Source organism: Zootoca vivipara, chromosome 9 (genome assembly GCF_963506605.1).
Source record: "Zootoca vivipara chromosome 9, rZooViv1.1, whole genome shotgun sequence".
Lineage (NCBI taxonomy): Eukaryota > Metazoa > Chordata > Lepidosauria > Squamata > Lacertidae > Zootoca > Zootoca vivipara.
The window spans coordinates 14,554,887-14,573,499 of NC_083284.1; the positions used below are offsets into that span (position 1 = coordinate 14,554,887).

At 42.2% G+C, this 18,613-nt stretch overlaps 1 protein-coding gene across 8 annotated transcripts in view; it reads left to right on the forward strand.

The window, feature by feature from the left end:
- ARHGAP24 (Rho GTPase activating protein 24) overlaps positions 1 to 18,613 on the forward strand; it is a 343,081-nt gene that overhangs the window by 308,156 nt on the left and 16,312 nt on the right. For all 8 annotated transcript variants that reach the window (XM_035112151.2, XM_035112152.2, XM_060278414.1 and 5 more), the window contains one exon: positions 2,387 to 2,594. In XM_035112151.2, the coding sequence (XP_034968042.1) occupies positions 2,387 to 2,594 (208 nt within the window). The remainder of the gene's footprint in view (positions 1 to 2,386; positions 2,595 to 18,613) is intronic.

Here is an 18,613-nt window from a genome sequence, read left to right on the forward strand (position 1 = left end):
AGTGTTTCCTTTGTTAACCATGTGGCTCTACCACTTTGATCTTCTAAGTGACCTTAGTTCTTGTTGATAGATTTAAAGGGATAGAATTGCCAGAAAATAAAGTACTCAATTTCTGCAGGATAATTTCACCGTTCACCTGGCAATTTCTTAAACACAAACAGAAAATTGGCATACTTAAAAACTCCTTGTTTTATGAAGCATTTGGATTTCAGGAAGGAATCTGTCTTTGATCATTCCAAAATACGTATTCAGGAACCATTCCCCCCCCCTCCTGTTGGCAAGGTTAGGTTATTTGAAGGGATTTATCATACATAGGCTCATTTTAGACAGCTAAATCTTGCAAGGATCTTGTCTCGTGCTGATTGCAAAAGATTTTCTTTGTGAGCTATTGCATCAGGAGTTGCCTTTCCAACAGAAAGGAGGGCTGAAACTAAATTAAACGTACAAATTCAATTAAGTAAAAGGCCATGGTCCAGAAACCCACAATAGTTAGATACTCCCGTTGTGATCTGCTCTTATTTAAAGGCCAAGGCTGGGAATGCCAGGGATGGAACCGGAGACTTTCTGCATCCAAAGTTGCTGTTCTGCCACTGAGCTACAGTTCTTCCCCTTATGTTGCTTGCTTGTGTTTTCAATGAATTCAACAGCAGCTTGAAATGCAACAAGGAGAACACTACGTCTCATAGACCCACAGAAGTGGAAGGGACCTTGCAGGTCAATGTAGCAACCTTGCCATTGCATCATCCCTGAGAACATATCCAGTCAAATCTCTGCAGAAACATCTCCAGCAAAGGAGAACCCATCACCTTTTGAAGCAGTCTGTAGAGCAGCTTTTGCCATTAGGCTCTCTTAATCTTTCACTGCAAATACGAACAGAACATATGTGAAAACAATGGTTCCGAATGACAAGGAAGTACACTCTTTGTGTTCCTGGATGGAATGGTGTCCTGAGGAGGTCACAGCAGAGAGTGACCGTGCGGTACTGCATTTAACCGCGGGACGTTGTTCTGTGTGAATAGGTCCTCTTGACTTATGTTGTCATAGTGACTAAGATTAGAAGAAAGAGGGTAAATAATGTAGCAGGTGTGCCTTTCGAAACAAGCGCTGATTTGTCCTTGAGCCTTTGCCAAAGAGATAAAAGGAAGAAAAAGTAGCTACAATGCAATACAAAATCGGTTGCTAATATAAATACACTGGAGGGAGAGGAGGGCATCCTTCCCTAAGGAATTAGCAAAAAAAAAAAAGTGCACAAATGAATGCGAGTTGAGTTTGTGGTAGGTGATCAGGCCTTGGTTGTGGCACATGCCATGTTCTCGTGTTTCAGATCCTCTAGGCAAAAAGAAACTTCCTAGAAGCTCAGTACTTGCAAAGGTGAAATTGCTTGGGAATGCTCTAGGAAAGGGACAAAACTGCTCTCCTTCAGTTTCCTTTTTTGCCAAGACTGAGAAACACTTATGTTTTAGTTTTAATTGTTCAAGGACTACTCTTGAAAATTTTGCTCAAGCAAAATTCTTTAGGGCTTGTTCGTGGACTGCAAACCTCTGAAGGGAGGGGGGAACTGCACCCTAAAATGTTTGGAAAACCCCTTGGGTGGGAAAATGCCCCTCCCCCCACAAACAACAAGTTCTAATCAAGTCTCAATGCCAAAATAAAAACTCAAGAGAATTCAACTCTGCCCCTGCAATTCCATCTTTGGGGCTGAGAAACGGTTGCTGTCCTATGTCGTATTGGAGATGGAAATACTGATTGATTTGTTATGCCCGATGATGCAATTACATTCCTTTGAGGACAAACTACAGTGGTACCTCGTAAGACAAATGCCCTGCAAGACTAATTTTTCACAAGACGAATGCGTCTTGCGATCTGATGGTGACTCGCAAGACGAATTCGTTTTGCGAAAAATTCATCTTGTGAATCGTGGTTTCCCATAGGAATGCATTGAAATTTAATTAATGCGTTCCTATGGGCAAAAAAAGAAATTTCAATGCATTCCTATGGGAAACTGCAATTCGCAAGACGAATTTTTCACAAAACGAATTGACTCGCGGAACGAATTAAATTTGTCTTGCGAGGTACCACTGTACTGCATAGAAATCCCATGATAGAATGCTAAGAGGCAAGTCCAGAGGTCTCATCCACAGAAAATGGGGGAGATCTGAATGCTCAATCAGGTTTTTGACTCAGTGCCTATGATCTTAATGCACAAGGTGGTTCTGTAAATGTTAGCTGCTCACTCTCCTGTTATATAAACAACCACAGAGCCAAAATGTAAGAGAGGAAGAATCTGTTCTCGGTCTACAAGAACCATCACAAATGTCTGAATGTTTTTTACTGGGCGGTCTCTTTCCTTGAACACCGCTATAGCTCCTATCGTTGTCGTTCACAGGAATTTTTGGACAGAAGCTGGAAGACACCGTCCGTTACGAGAAAAGATATGGAAATCACCTGGCGCCCATGTTGGTGGAACAGTGTGTGGATTTTATCCGGCTGCGGGGGCTGAAGGAAGAGGGGCTTTTCCGACTGCCTGGCCAGGCTAACCTCGTCAAAGAATTACAGGATGCTTTTGATTGCGGAGAAAAGCCATTGTTTGACAGGTAAGGTGACGAACAAGCATCTTTCATGGTGTTATTTCCCAGGGTAATATGTTAACATTGGGGAACCCAGCATAGAATTGCAGACTTGGAAGGGACCAAGAAGGTCATCTGTTCCAATGTCCTGCAAGTCAGGAATATTTTGCCCAGCATGGGGCTCAAACCCATGACCCTGAGGTTAAGAGTCTCATGCTTTATCAACTGAGCTATTCCAGAATTTCTGGATGCCCTGGGTTTCAGTCACAGCCCCCTGCTCCTCCTATTGATTTATTTTTAAAGCTTTCTGATTTTTCATTTGTTTTTGGGTGGTGGCAGTTTTGCCTGTTTTGTGAACTGGGTGTTTTGTGCTGCCTATGACAGTTTCTCCGCTTTCCACATGCCCCATGTTGAAAGCTCGCTGCTGAGTTTAGAGCCAAGAATGTGTAGTAAGTCAAGCAATTGACTGGGAAATTCTGCGTTCAAATCCCTCCTTCACCATGTATTGTTTTCTGCCCTGGACTTCTTGGGGAGGGGAAGGGTGGTATATAAATTTAGTAAAGTAAAATAAAATGAATGAATAAATCTTCCATAATTCAGATGCTGCAACACAGCAATTCAGATGGCACACAGCAATGCTTTCCCATGAATATATTATTTTGAGTTTCAGTTATATGTACAAAGATCCATCTCGTGAAGAAACTGAAGCTCTTTCATCTAACCTTCATTTTCATCCTTGGATAATTTATTAGGCAGACTAACTCAGTGGCAGTCAAAATTTCCACTCCAAAGGTTCCAAGTGCAGTCTAAGCATGGCATGCCTTGGAGCCCGATATATCTTGGGCTCTTTACTTTATAAAAAGTTTACTAAAGCAGGTGGATGATGGAGGTTTATTGGGGCAAAGTAGATAGACAGAATTTTTTCTACCTCTCTCTAGGGATGGTTCACATTATAATTGCTTCCTGAGCCAGTATGTCAGAGGTAGGGAACCTTTATGGTCCTGGGGGCCAGGTACTTAACCAGGAATGGCCTTGCAGGCCAAATATGACATCACATGATTGACAGGTGGTCTCATATTGTGAGTTTGCAAGTCTTCCTTAAGCTTCCCGTTTAAACCCAACATTGCCGAAATGCAGTCATCCTTCAGAATTTGCACTTCTCCACAAAGTTTGCAATTCAATTCTCAGACCAAGTAATGTGTGTGAAAATGCATATACTGGGGTAAAGCGTGCATACAGCTGCATATATTTAGTGGAAATAACATGCAAAAATGCATTATATTAGGGCATTTGCTTGCAAAAATTGATTCTGTTGGGGAGTATATTAGGAGAGACTCACACTAAATTTGTGCTAACGCGTTGATGAATTTTCATGAGGATCTTTTAAAAAAAGGCAATCGCAAATGGATGTGGAAATGTGGAGAAATAAATTTAACATGAGAAAAAATGAGAAATGGGAATTGATGGATTTGCCGAACCCTTGTCATAATCCACCAGCTGAATGCCCCCTCTTTTTTAAAAACACAAGTGTTTTCTTCTGACAAATATCAAAACTGCATAAGCAGTTGCTGGCTACCTTACCTTCTCAGGGATTCTTGTTTGTGTTCTAAGCCATTTGCAGTATGTTTATTCATTCCACAGGGAGAGAGGGGTGTGTGAGAGGGGGGGGGGAGAGAGAAGTCCGTTGATATAAGACCCTGCCCTTCAAACCCAGCTGCGGTTTTTTGCCAGCAAGCACATTTTGCCTCTGCAATTTACTGAGGAGAGTCCGTGCTGTGAGGGATGGTGCTACTGAGCTCCTGTGTTTGTGTAGCTTAAAGCGCATTTCTGCTGGCCTCAGCAACTGCATTTCCTGCTGCTCGGTGAAGGCAGTTCGGCAGGATGGGCCCCTGCAGAATAGCCGTAGCCTGCAAAATGGCCTTTGAGGGACTTTGGGGGGGGGGGTTTCCAGCCTATTTCTCACTCAGTGCCTTGAAGGCGCGGCATGTTTAATTGGGACGGAGCTAACCCGAGTGTCCAAATAATGCACAGCATGGGAAGATCAAAATTAAAACAGTGCTGCTCATTGTGAGTACTAATGGGGTTTCACGGCCCTGCATCTTCCTCCAGTTCCTAGAAAACATTGGTGGAAGGCTGTAGCTCAGCAGCGGAGCCTGTGCTTTGGGCTCTGGTGGCCACAAGCTCAATCCTTGGCATCTCCATGGAGGGCTGGAACAGACCCCTGTCTAGATCCCTTCCAGGTAGTACAGACCACAGGTGGGGAACACGTGGCTCACTGTATACTTGTTTTGAACTCCACTCAGCCCCAGCCATGTCAGGCAGGGTGTGAGTTGTAGTCCAATAAGATCTGAAGAGTCGCAGGTTCCCCATTCCTGACACAGATAATATTTTGCTGGATGGGTCAGCGTTTGGGTATAAGGCCCTTTCCTGTGCTTCCTGCAATTGAAAGTCAATGTGAGTAGACTACATAATGGTGTGCAAAATTTAAATTCAGGCTGTGTCTGCATGCCATGATAGCAGAGTTTTACTGCGCCGTACATTCGTTTTTCTGCACATTTGCTCAGTGGGACATTTCTTAGGCATATAAGCAATGGCATGTTACTTATCTGATGGGCTGAGCCTCCCTGTAGACTTTTGGAAACTTACAACATTTTAAAAACGATTCTGTTCCTTGTTTTGCAGCACTCAGCTCCACGGCTGTTGAAGGAACTTAACTCCCCATATACATTCTCTCCCTTTCTGTTTTCCCCAAGACTGTTTCCCCCACCAAGTTACATAAATACGTGAAATGTTCAGTGAAAGCTATAGCAGATGAAATGCATACAAATAGAGCTAAGTGACACTTGTCACAACTTTCATGAATGCTATCAGTGGTGCCAAAAAAAATTCTTCCCCTTCTCTGTCATTTTTCAGTACTCCATGGAAAAGGTTTGCTTATTCAGACATGGCCCTCATTCTCAGTTACCTTCACTTGCCATCAGTTATATCCTAATCTGATTGGCTACATATTTTAAGACATTCGCTTTGTAATTCCTGATTGGAGGAAGAAACACAGCCAGAGAAAACAGTGATAACCAGGACTGGAAAATCTACATCTCTTTTGAAATGAAAATGTGTTTCCTGCTGGAATTTATAATTTCTATTCACAAATTGAAACTAGTAAACGTTTGGTTCGATTATTTCAGCCACTTCAAATTCACAGTTCAAATACAATGTTAATCTCTATCTATCCATCTATCTATCATCTATCTATCTATCTATCTATCATCTATCTATCTATCTATCATCTATCTACAGTGGTGCCTCGCTTAACGAATGCCCTGCTTAACGAAATTTCCGCTTAACGAAAGGTTTTTTCTAGCGGAGGTTGCCTCGCTAGACGAATTCATTTTATGAAAAATCCGTCTAGCGAATCGCGGTTTCCCATAGGAATGCATTGAAATTCAATTAAAGCGTTCCTATGGGCAAAAAAAAATTCAAAAAAATTCAATGCATTCCTATGGGATTCGCTAGACGAATTTTACGTTATAAGAAAAGACCCATGGAACGAATTAAATTCGTCTAGCGAGGCACCACTCTATCTATCTATCTATCTATCTATCTATCTATCTATCTATCTATCTATCTATCTATCATCTACCTACCTACCCACCCACCCATCCAAAAAGGACCTCAGGGTGGTGTTTAAATTTTTCCCCCATCCTCTTTTTATTCTTGCAGCAACCCCATGAGGTAGCTTAGGCTAAAAGATGGTGTCTGACTCAGGGGCACTCAGCTGATCTTCATAGCTGAGCAGGGATTAGAACCCTTATTTGAACAGAAAGAAATGATCTTGTAATGCTGTGGTGTGCCTGTGAGAAAGCATTTGCAATCCATGTATAATAGAACTTCAATACAAGGTACAAGAGGCCAGCAGAGATGCAATATGTAAACTTGGCTTTTGGGAAAAACGAATGTTACTTCTGGGAAGGCAAGCAGACGCCAACAATGCTTCTTCGTTTTGCATGCACAAAAGCACGCAGAATACCGAAGTAGGAAGGCTGAGCACTGGGAAATCAAATGGGTAGAGGTCCCAGGATGTGCTTCCTTTATTGGGTTGGCCAAGCTGCAGCAATTGTTAACAGAACTAGGTTTTGCTGTATGCTCAGTGGGAGGTTGCACACATGGGGGTGAGCTGTTTGAGAAGAAGATGACATTTGTTTATCTTCAGATTCCCCCACCCCTGACCACAAATACACATTAAGAAAACAAAGCATTGGGTTCCATTAGTTGAACAATAAAAGGGAAGGGGGGATTGAATTTTAGAGCAACATTACATGCTTGCTGCAAAATTGCTTTAAAGCATATCTGTTAATTTATTGTGCTTTTATGGGGGGCATTTATATACAGTAAATATTACAGCCTTTTAATTGGAATTTGAAGAAGGTATGGGAGTATGCTCAAGCAAGCACTCATCATTTTGGAATTTTCTACTTTTGAACTAAATAGCCGTGACACTGTGTGTGTGTGTGTGTGTGTGTGTGTGTGTGTGTGTGTAGATATCTTAGAGATACATGTTCTGAAGATATATTTGCACCATATGAATAGGGGTTCTTCAAGAAGATGTGACAGCAGTAATCCACAAACACAATTTATCTGGAGCATTTATCCGATTGACAATAATGAAATTACATTGGAAAGTCAGTGCAGTCCATTGGCTGTGATCTCAAGAGGGATCTTTGGATGTGCATGCACAATGAGATATTATATGTTCCTTTCGTATTCTCTAACAGCGTTACTTAGGCACAGCCCCCTGCTGAAAAAGTTTGCTGACCCCTGGCCTAGTGTGACCACTAGGTTTTCTGCTGTTTTCTTGGGGGAAGAAATTTTTGGGAGATTGTTGTTGTTTACCACCCCTGCCAGGAAGTGCAGCCAACAGGAAGCTATGGAGAGAGTGTTGTGCTGCTTCCTAGAAGCCACACTTCCTGGAACGCCTTGGGGACGTGCCACAACATAGTGTTGCTCCTAAGGCATTCTAGGAAAGGTGCTTGGCAGGATACCGAGGAGAGTCTCTTGCCCTGCTCTGAGTGATATAGGCTGCTTCCTTGTCTCTTTTTTTTAAAAGTTGAGAAAACCATTGGCCTTCTTGTAATTTTAAGGAAGGTAAGCAGCAGAAAATGTTAGAGACCTTTCTTTATCCCCCTCCACTCCACAATATTTCAGGAGGGTTTCGTTTTATTGCCCAATGAATGGTCATCGAAGCAAAGACAATTCCAGAATTTCCAGCGCAGCCCTTAACTTCTCACCAAGCAACATTGAAAAGACCTTGGACAATAGCTGCCTGCTGTCCAAGGTCCTGTCCCAGCCACCTTTCTAGTGTTCTTCCTAGCAAGCATCTTTCCAGCGGAGGATGAATTGTGCCCCGTGCATGCTAAATCAGGCACAACACAGAAAGGCCGACATGCAGGGCAAGCTGCCTGCTTAAGATACTCCCATTCTCAGCTTGGTTAATGGTTTCCACCTTAGAGTTAATTACGCAGTGGCTGGCACCCGTTTAGCAGTGCTATCCATCACAGAGTCTCGAAGCAATGTGCAGGCATTAATAAATAAAGCTTCTCAATTTTCGAGTGAGGAAGTATCATCATCTCTTTTTTTCACAGAAGGGACACCCAGCCATCAATAAGGAAGTGGTGGGATGACAAGTTGCAAGAAGTACCGTAATCACTCCACTTTATTCTGTACTAATCTGGCTTCATTTGGAGTGTTGTGTCCAGAATGCAACACCGTGCTTTAAGAAGCATAGCTTTGAAAAGAGTTTAGAGAAACACCATAGCCAGGAGCATGAAAAGCAAGTTCTATGAAGAATGGCTGGAGGAACTGGGGGTGTCTATCCTAGAGAGGAGTGAGGGGGAACACAGAGAAAATAATAATTTAACTGAGGTACGGTATACTGAAGAAAAACAGCATATGACAGGCATGTCCAACAGGTAGATCGTGATCTACCGGTAGATCACTGGACGTCTATGGTAGATCACCAGTAGATCAGTGGCTCCCCCCCAAAGAAGCTAGAAAACTTTGGCTGCCCTAAAAAAAAGCTCAGTCCCTAAAATGACCTGAACCACAAAAAGCAGGGCTTTCCTTCCAAATAAAAAAGCTCAACATCGCTTTCTTCCCTAAAGAAGCTCAACAACAAAACAGGGCTTTCCTTCTTAAAAAAAAAAGCTCAACAACTTTGACCTGAACCCCAAAAAGGAGGGCAGATCACTTCCAGTTTTTAACTCTGTGAGTAGATCGCTGTCTCTTGGAAGTTGGCCACCCCTGGCATATGATATATGGAGAAAATGGAGAAAATAAACTCTTTCTTAAGTTAGGCCTCTGCAGGGTGGAAACTCCTTCAGAACTATTCTTCCTCCCAACTCCCTCCAATAGTCAAATCTTACCCATCTTCTTCTGACTAACTTCTGACTGATGAGGCTCAGTCAGAGTCTCTTATCATTGAGACCAATAGCAGAATTAACCCCTTAAGTTGCACACCAAATTATCCCCGCTGTTGTACTTCCAACACTCTGCTCAATGGAGATCTTAAAAGTGGTACTAGTGGCCTTCAAGGCCCCTTCCCATTTTACGATTCTATAACATGACTATTCCAAGCTCACTTGATAGATGCTAACAGTCACCATTGATTGGGATATAATTATAGTAATGCAATTTAATTATTTACATAGCGTCTGGGGATATTCTGAACACTTCATATACAATCTCATTATTCCTTAAAACAGCTCCGTAAGGTAGGTTGGTATTATTATATCCCCATCTTGCAGATGATATAGACTTGTGCCACCTTGAGTGGTCTTGTCAAGGTGTGAACTGGGTATTTTCTGAAGCCTAGATAGTCTGTTACAATGGAATGACAGTGTGCAATGAATGTATAATTACTTACAGGCCAGATCTATGGGGGAACATACTTGTACCCACAAAAGACAAAAAGACTGAATCCCTTTTATTCTAGCTGATTTATTATTATTATTATTATTATTATTATTATTATTATTATTATTATTATTATTTTGCCTTCTTCCAAGGAGCTCAGGGTAGTGTACATGCCCTCCCCTTTTAAATCCACAACATTCCTGTAAGGTTCTTTAGGCTGAGAGGCAACAGTGAGTTGCCCAAGGTCATACAGTTAGTTGACTTTGTGGCTGAGTGGAGATTTCAACATGTGCCTCCCTAGTTGAAGGCAATGCTATAACCACTATACTGCATTGTATTTCCCCAAGGACATCCCCTTGAGAACATAATGAATAACATCCATATTTTTGACAGCCGTTAAACCCAAATTACCCCAATATTTCATTATGCTACAAAGGCAGGAGTTCGTTGCTTTCAGTCGTTTAACTCCATTGCAATTTTGTTTGGACAGACTTGAAATTATACATTTGACTCTGACTATGTTTTAGGAACGAGCCATCTTTTTTGACCTCTGCTTATGCAAACAGGCCTTCAATTATATAGACAAACAAGGAATTAAATGGGAAATGGAAATCTTTTAAAGGAAATTTTTAATGAAAGAAATTGAATTGGATTTCTCACCCCACCACCCACAACACACACTTTTTTTTAAAAAAAAAGTAAATTATCTTTCTCATCATTTGTTCGCATTGCCATTGTTGTATGATCATGAAGATCTGTTAGAGGAGGAAAATACTTGAAATGTCACAGAGATGGGTATTAATATTTATGTGGGAACATTTTCCTGGGCAATTTCCATAGGTAAACAAAGTCTAGGCATCAGAGGAATTTAATAGTGGGTCTGCTGAGGTAGTATATGTATAACTGAGATGGTATAATGATATTGTGTATCACATAAACAGCATCGAGCGTGATCTTACGTATTGTTGTCTAAAGGGAACTGACTGCTGTTAATGTTATTCATGCTGCCTGGGAAACGGTTATGCGTTTTAGATTCATAAGAGTTAGCCATGGAGTTTGGAATTCATTTGTTAAAACCCCATTTATCGCTTAGGCCCCCTACAAGGCTGGATTTAGGTTTGTTGAGGCCCACAGCTACTGAAGGTAATGGGGCCCTTTATATGTCCAGCTGTCCTTTGTCAACAACAAATTGTCGCTGGTTTTTGTGTTGAATATATGCTAGATGGAAATTTATGGACCTAATAGGTATCTAAAGCCATTTGCACATGTTACCATGCAGCGTGCAGGTGGCGCTGTGGGTTAAACCACAGAGCCTAGGGCTTGCCGATCAGAAGGTTGGCAGTTCAAATCCCTGTGACAGGGTGAGCTCCCGTTGCTCGGTCCCAGCTCCTGCCAACCTAGCAGTTCGAAAGCACATCAAAGTGCAAGTAGATAAATAGGTACCGCTACTGTGGGAAGGTAAACAGCGTTTCCGTGCACTGCTCTGGTTCGCCAGAAGTGGCTTTGTCATGCTGGCCACATGACCTGGAAGCTGTACACCGGCTCCCTTGGCCAATAACGCGAGATGAGCGCCGCTACCCCACAGTCGGTCACGACTGGAGCTAATGGTCAGGGATCCCTTTACCTTTACCATGCAACCAGTCCATGCAGAATGTTGGCACCCTATATATAGAAATGAGCAAATCAGTGATATTTTAGGGAGCAAGCTGGCAGGCTAGCATTACTTACATCATAGGAGCCTGCACAGTACAAAACAATGTTGCTGCATGTAGGTTTTATTTTATTTGTTTTTATCTAATATTTTGGAAATGTACATTCGGGTTTTTTCCTTTAAAATTTTTGGGGGCCTCCAAGAGAGTGGGGCCCTAAGCTATAGCTTGTTTAGCTTATATGTAAATCTAGTACTGGCCCCCTATGACATCAGAGCAACTACACCAATGGGAGCTGGGGGCAGCAGTGTGACATCGCGGTCTGAAAAGTCTTACTGTAGAAGCAGAGCAAGCAAAGGAGTAAACAGGCAGGAAGACTTCAAGAGTCAGGAGAGGAGTGGAATGCCAGCCATATGCTGTGCTTATATAAAAAAAAAAACCATCCACGATTTATTCAGCACGTTATATCCCAGGCTTCCACAACATTTCTCAGGCTGGGGTATATGACAGATCTTTTGACTGAGCTGAGAGTTGGTGACTGGCCCAGGACTTAAATAAGGATATATTGTGCCCCTAGCACCAGATCTGGGCTAGTTCAAGCATACTGCTATTTCTTAGAAAAAACCATTTTTTATTTAGAAAAGCTATTTCCCCCCTGGTTGTCTGGAAATATTCTCGGAGACCAATGTGTGATGATGACAGATATAGGGAACGCATATCAAACACACCTGGGAACTGGGGAGACTGTAATTTTGGCAAAGAGATTAATAAAACACAGGACAAGCAGAACACATGGTCACCAAAGGGCTGGGGCAGAATCATGCTTCCATCATATTGAAATGCAATGGTTTTATATAGCCCTCAGCTGGAGGTGTTCATTTGTCACTGTTCCTCGCTGAGCACCGTGCTCCGAGTCATGCACACAGGTCAGTGGGGAAGTTGCTCCTTCAACAGCAAAAAGATTATTTCCCTTTGTGGAAAACAGCAAGCCATATTATGCTCATCAATACTGTTCAAGGGGTAGATTCCAAACCCTTTGATGTTGCACAGATAACATTGACTTCAAAGATACAAGTCATTTCAGAGCCATCATTTCTAGCTGAACTCTTGTGGCCCGTTGGTGGGGCACAAAATGGTTAGGTGCTTTCATTTCATTTCATATACTTCTGCGCCATTCTTCAACCCTGAAGAGAAGATTTGTTTGGCTCACGTAGGCCCTTGCCCTACTGGCACATACAGGAGTTCATCCTGAGATAGCCATCCTTTGATATAACTCTGCTGTTCTTTGGCCGAATCTGTGCAGAGTAAGCCACATAGAGCAGTCACTGGAACAATTTTAGTGCTTATATATCAGCCAACATTGTAGATAATTACCAAAAATCCGAAGTTGGAAGGGACCCCAAGGGCCATCCAGTCCAAACCCCGAAATGCAGGAATCACAACTAAATAATCCCTGATAGGTGGTCATTCAGCCTCTGTTTAAAAACCTCGAAGAAGAATCTACCATTTTCTGATGTAGCCCATTCCACTGACGCACAGCTCTTGCCACCAGAAAGTTTTTCCTCATATCTAAGTTGCAATCTCCTTTCTTGTCATTTGGATCCATTGGTTCAGGTCTGGAGCAGAGGAAAACAAGATTGCTCCATCTTCCATGCCCTTCAGATATTTGAAGGTGGCTAACCTATCACCTCTCGAGTCTTTTCCAAGCTAAACATAGCCAGCTATCTCAATTGTTCCTCATAATGCTTGGTTTCCAGACCCTTGATCATCTTGGTTACACTCCTGTACACATATTCCATTTTGTCAATCTCCTTCTTAAACTGTGGTGCCCAGAACTAGACACAGTACTCCAGGGGTGGTCTGACCAAGGCAGAATAGAATAGCACTACAGTGCTATTAGGGAAGGGACACGGGTGGCGCTGTGGGTTAAACCACAGAGCCTAAGGCTTGCCGATCAGAAGGTCGGCAGTTCAAATTCCCGCAATGGGGTGAGCTCCCGTTGCTCAGTCCCAGCTCCTGCCAACCTAGCAGTTCGAAAGCACGTCAAAGTGCAAGTAGATAAATAGGTGCCACTACAGCGGGAAGGTAAACGGTGTTTCCGTGTGCTGCTCTGGTTCGCCAGAAGCGGCTTTGTCATGCTGGCCACATGACCTGGAAGCTGTACGCCAGCTCCCTCAGCCAATAACGCGAGATGAGTGCCACAACCCCAGAGTCGGTCACGACTGGACCTAATGGTCAGGGGTCCCTTTACCTTTTATAGTGCTATTACTTCCCTTGATCTGGCCACTATACTTCTGTGGATGCAGCCAAGAATACCATTAGCATTTTATTTTATTTTATTTTTTGTTCTTCCTGCTGCTGCTGCTGCATCACACTGTTGACTCACATTAAGCTTGTGGTCTACTAAGACCCTAAGATCCTAAGCCATTGTTGGGTTCATTATAAAATGTGTTCCCCTTTCCAAAAGCATGGTGAACCAGGATACTAGATCTCCCATTCTGAGTGAATGATTTACCACACCAGGCATACTAACAGATGCATCCAACTAATTCTCAATCAAACTACCCCCACTGAAATTAATGGGACTGTGTTGGCCATTAGTACAGTTGCCATACGTCCAGAATTTCCTGGACATATCCAGAATACTGCTGTCTCTAGCAGCGGCCTGGCAGAAATCAATGAAATCTGGACGTATGGCAACTCAGCAACTTTTCTGTCCAGATTTTCACTGTTTGAAATGCGGCAGCCCTAGCTGGCTACAGCACTTCAATTGCAGGTGAATGTTTCAGAAAAAAGACCCCCTGCGAGTGATTGGGTCAGGCCTTGGGCAAGAACAAGCCGTCCTTCCTCTTGGCAGCCCACTGCATAGCAAGCAAGGAAGGAAGGAAGTGATGGGGGCAGAAAGAGAAACAAAGGGGGCATTGAACAGTACCTCCACCAGCATAGAAACCAGGGCAGTCTCAGATACAAGAGTCAGAAGAAATCTCAGATTCAGGCAACATAGAGCCTGCATGTCATGCATGCCAGTTCCTGAGGCTGACCACAGCATCGCTAACCTCCTGGAGCAATTGTGGAAGATCCCACACACATGAACCAGCTTTTGATTCACTTCCTTTTGGAACTTGTTGTTGTTTAGTCGTTTAGTCGTGTCCGACTCTTCGTGACCCCATGGATCATAGCACGCCAGGCACTCCTGTCTTCCACTGCCTCCCGCAGTTTGGTCAAACTCATGTTCGTAGCTTCGAGAACACTGTCCAGCCATCTCGTCCTCTGACGTCCCCTTCTCCTTGTGCCTTGATCTTTCCCAACATCAGGGTCTTTTCCAGGGAGTCTTCTCTTCTCATGAGGTGGCCAAAGTATTGGAGCCTCAGCTTCAGGATCTGTCCTTCCAGTGAGCACTCAGGGCTGATTTCCTTCAGAATTGATAGGTTTGATCTTCTTGCAGTCCATGGGACTCTCAAGAGTCTCCTCCAGCACCAGAATTCAAAAGCATCAATTCTTCGGTGATCAGCCTTCTTTATGGTCCAGCTCTCACTTCCATACATCACTACTGGGAAAACCATAGCTTTAAGATGCAATAAAGCAACGTACTGTAGTTCCTTTTGGAACTACGTTGCTTTATTGCATCTTCAACTCCCACCTGAGGTCAGCGCCTTTGCTTTCTTGAAGCAAATGGTACCATGGACACATTTGACTGTAAATGTTACATATGTGTTCATGGAGACCTGCTGTGCTTCCGTGTTCCTTGTTTATGGAGTGGAGGACGGGACAACCCCGGGCTGTGTAATCAGCCTGACGGCCATTTCCACAAGGTTTGCAATGCCACAAAGCAAAAAATGTTGTCGACGCAGCAACTGCTAGAACGGAAGTCGATGACAACGAGGGGCTGGAATGAAAAGATCTCTGGATCTGAGCTGCCTAATTACAAAGGAAAGGATTTGTGACTGTTTGCACTATTTAAAGCCTTTGTATTATATTCCTAGGGGCAGCTTAGAGACCAGCAGTGGTGGGTATTCTGCTGGACAATCAAATGAACAATTAACTCATCTCTGTCTCGCGCTTGTCTGTACATGGGCTATGCCAGCATACCTTATTTAAGGAGGGGGGGGAAGAGAATGGGAAGAGTTACTACAGAGGGGCCAGGAATTTAAAAAATCCTCAGGGTATGTGCTCTCTAATTAAATTCTGTGCTAATCACTCCAAATAGCAGGCTTGCTGCTTGCCATAGTTACAGGGAGGGATTTAGATATGGCTGCCTTTGACAGGCAAACAGAATTGTGAAACAGACATCCTGAAGGTTTTTGAGTGGGATCGTCTCTTTCGCAGAAGCATTTATTTACCTGCCGCAGCAGGATGGCAGGTAAATGAGTGGTGGTTTGTTTTCTTACGCTGGGGTCCAGTTGGGCTGCAATGGGGTTTTAAAAGCGCCTGTTTACATGACCAGCTGACCTGGGATAAGGGGTAGCTGCTGTTGGAAAGGAGCAAAACAATGAATACTTCAGAAAACAGAGAAGAAAGCAATCCTAGTTTTACAAAACAGTAATACCAGTGACAGCCTGGTGGAAAGATTAGCAAGCTGGGAGTTGCTTCCATTTGCCATGCGATTCATAGAAAAACTCAAGGTTGACTTGACTAGGACATGAGGGACAGTGAAGCAGCCATCCCAGGCAATTGATTTGGGGCGTCAGGAAAGTCCAGCAACTGATTAGTTGCTTAATATATAACTGAGAGCAGGTTTGGTAATGTAGTTAATGTTGGGACTATGGCCTAGCAGATCAGGGATCAGTCCCCTCTATGAAGCTCACTAGGGCTGTCACTGCCTCTCAGCCTAATCTACTTCACGGGTTTGTTGTGAAGATTAAATAAGGAGGAGGATAACCATGTATGTCACCTTGAGCTCTTTGGAGAAAGAGATGGGATACAGGTGAAATAAATAAATAATACATATTTTTACTGCCAGGGAATGGGAGAAATGGTTGCGGGATATTCCAGTGCTGAAATAACTTGAAATAAATAAAGAGAGAGAGAGAGAGAGAGATGTGTTTTTTTCAAATTAACATTTTACACTCCCATATCCAACATACATCATAAAATCAAGATTCCAAAGAATTTCCTGGACTTCCCTCCTTCCCTTTGTGGGTCCCATTGTTAGTAATTTACTCCTGCATCTTTTATAATAATCCAAATCTTTTACATCTCCAGTATATCCAAAATTCACCTTTAAACTACAAGTGTTATTCCAATCCAACTAATGATTTTAACTGTCTACAATGATTTTAACAATAAATTATAAGTTTTCCACATTCCTTATTAAAATTCTGCTCTTCCTGATTTCTGATTCTTCCAGTCATTTTTGCCATTTTGGCACAATCCATCAACTTAATCTGCCATTATTCTCTGGTTGGGACTTTATCTTCTTTCCATCTCTGGGCCAATAACACCCGTGCAGCCATGGTCGCATACATAAATAATACTTTCTGCTCCATTGGGATTTCAGCACCTAGAATTCTTTTTTTTTTAATAGTTTTTATTGTTTAAAATCAGCAGAACAACAAATACACACTTACGTATAAAAAGGAATAATAAGGTGGGGGAGAATAATAAGGGGTGGGGAAAAAAGCAATACAATAAAGAATACAATAAAGATCGATAAAAAAAAGAAGAAGAAGAAAAGAAAAAGAAAAAAAGGGCAAGAAAAACCTTATTCTTACAATATTTCGTCAAAACTTATCCTCACAGATTTACAAAACAAATAAGAATATAAAACAGATACACTCATCACATCTACATATAGATACTTCCTGTCCCTTTTGTTGCACACTTTTCAATATCTTATGTTTCACAGGCTTATGTTAACGATATCTCTTTTTCCTCCTCATTATTATTCTAATCCTTTCTATTTCTCTCAAGCATCATTCAATATCCGTGAGTAGAGAGCTATTTGGGTAATATGTTTTGAGATAGTTCTTATACACTCTCCACTCTTTCACTGTCTTTTGTACAGGTATATCTCTCATTGAGTCTGTCAACCATGCCATCCTAATATAGTTTAACATTTGTGTTTGCCAGTCTATTACTGTGGGCAGCGTCTCGCTCTTCCAATTTTTAGCTACCAAAATTCTAGCAGCGGTCACAGCGTATAGGCATAAAGATCTTATTTCCTTATTTATTTCCGGTGGTAAGATATTTAAAAGGAACATTTCAGGCATTTTTTTAAATGTTATTTTAAACATTTTCTTTAGTTCTTCATATATCTTGTTCCAGTATTCTTTTATATTTTTGCAGGACCACCACATGTGGTAGTGTGTGCCATCTTCTTTCTTGCACCTCCAGCACCTCAGATTCATACCCCCATACATTTTAGCCAGCTTACATGGTGTTAAATGCCAACGGTATATCATTTTCATACAATTTTCTCTTAGGTTGAAACATGCTGTAAATTTTAGATCTTTCTCCCACAATCTCTCCCACTGGCCTATGTTGATGTTGTAATGGCTTCGGGTTTTTTAGAAAAAGTTATCTTAAATGCTTTTTTCAATTCATTATATATATCATTTCCCAAAATTCTTTTACTAAGTAAAAGGTAGTACAGTGGTACCTCTACTTACGAATAACTCTACTTACGAATGTTTCTACTTACGAATGGAGCTCCGTCCGCCATCTTGGATGCGGTTTAGATAGGATTTTTTCTACTTACGAATTTTTAGATAGGGTTGCTTCTACTTACGATTTTTTTTCTCCCAATGCATTCCTATGGGATTCGACTTTTTCGACTTATGAATGTGCATTCCGAACGCATTAAATTCGTAAGTAGAGGTACCACTGTAGTAGTAACTTGGCTGTCTTTTGGTACAGTGCCTCTTGGCTTGGGGCTTGGGGCAGGACACCTTCACCTGATTCTCCCCAGGCAGAAAGCATCTCGAGTCTTCTAACTTTAAGCTCCCTTGGATGTCCCCAAGATCTAGTGTTAGGAGGGAGAGAAAATGTGTCTGTCCACTTTCCCCACACCACTCATAATTTTAGACGAATTTAATAGTGTTATTTACCACACAACAACACTGCCTCTAGAGGCAAAATGATTTTATATTCTTAAAAATGTCAAGTACAGAATCAATTACTGGGGTGCCCAGTGTCGTGTCTCCCTGCGGAAGTCGGCAGAAACTGAGTTACTCTCTGTTGCTCCCTCACCCAAAAACTTTTCCCGATTTTTTAAATGAGCAGCTGGTGGAGGAAAAATGGAAAAATGGAACCGCCAACTTCCCTTAACTTTATTTAAATGGGAGAAAGCAGAGCATGGTGGAAATGGTGTGTTTGGGAACTGACAAAGCTGACAGGAAAAATCCGAAACCAGCATGATCAAGTATTCCAAAAGGACTGGAGCAAATTAAACAATATATGAAAGAATATTATAAGCAATTAACATCACTAGTAGGGTTGTCTGAAGACTTGTAATGAGGAAATTTCTCCCTTTTCTTATTTATTTAAATT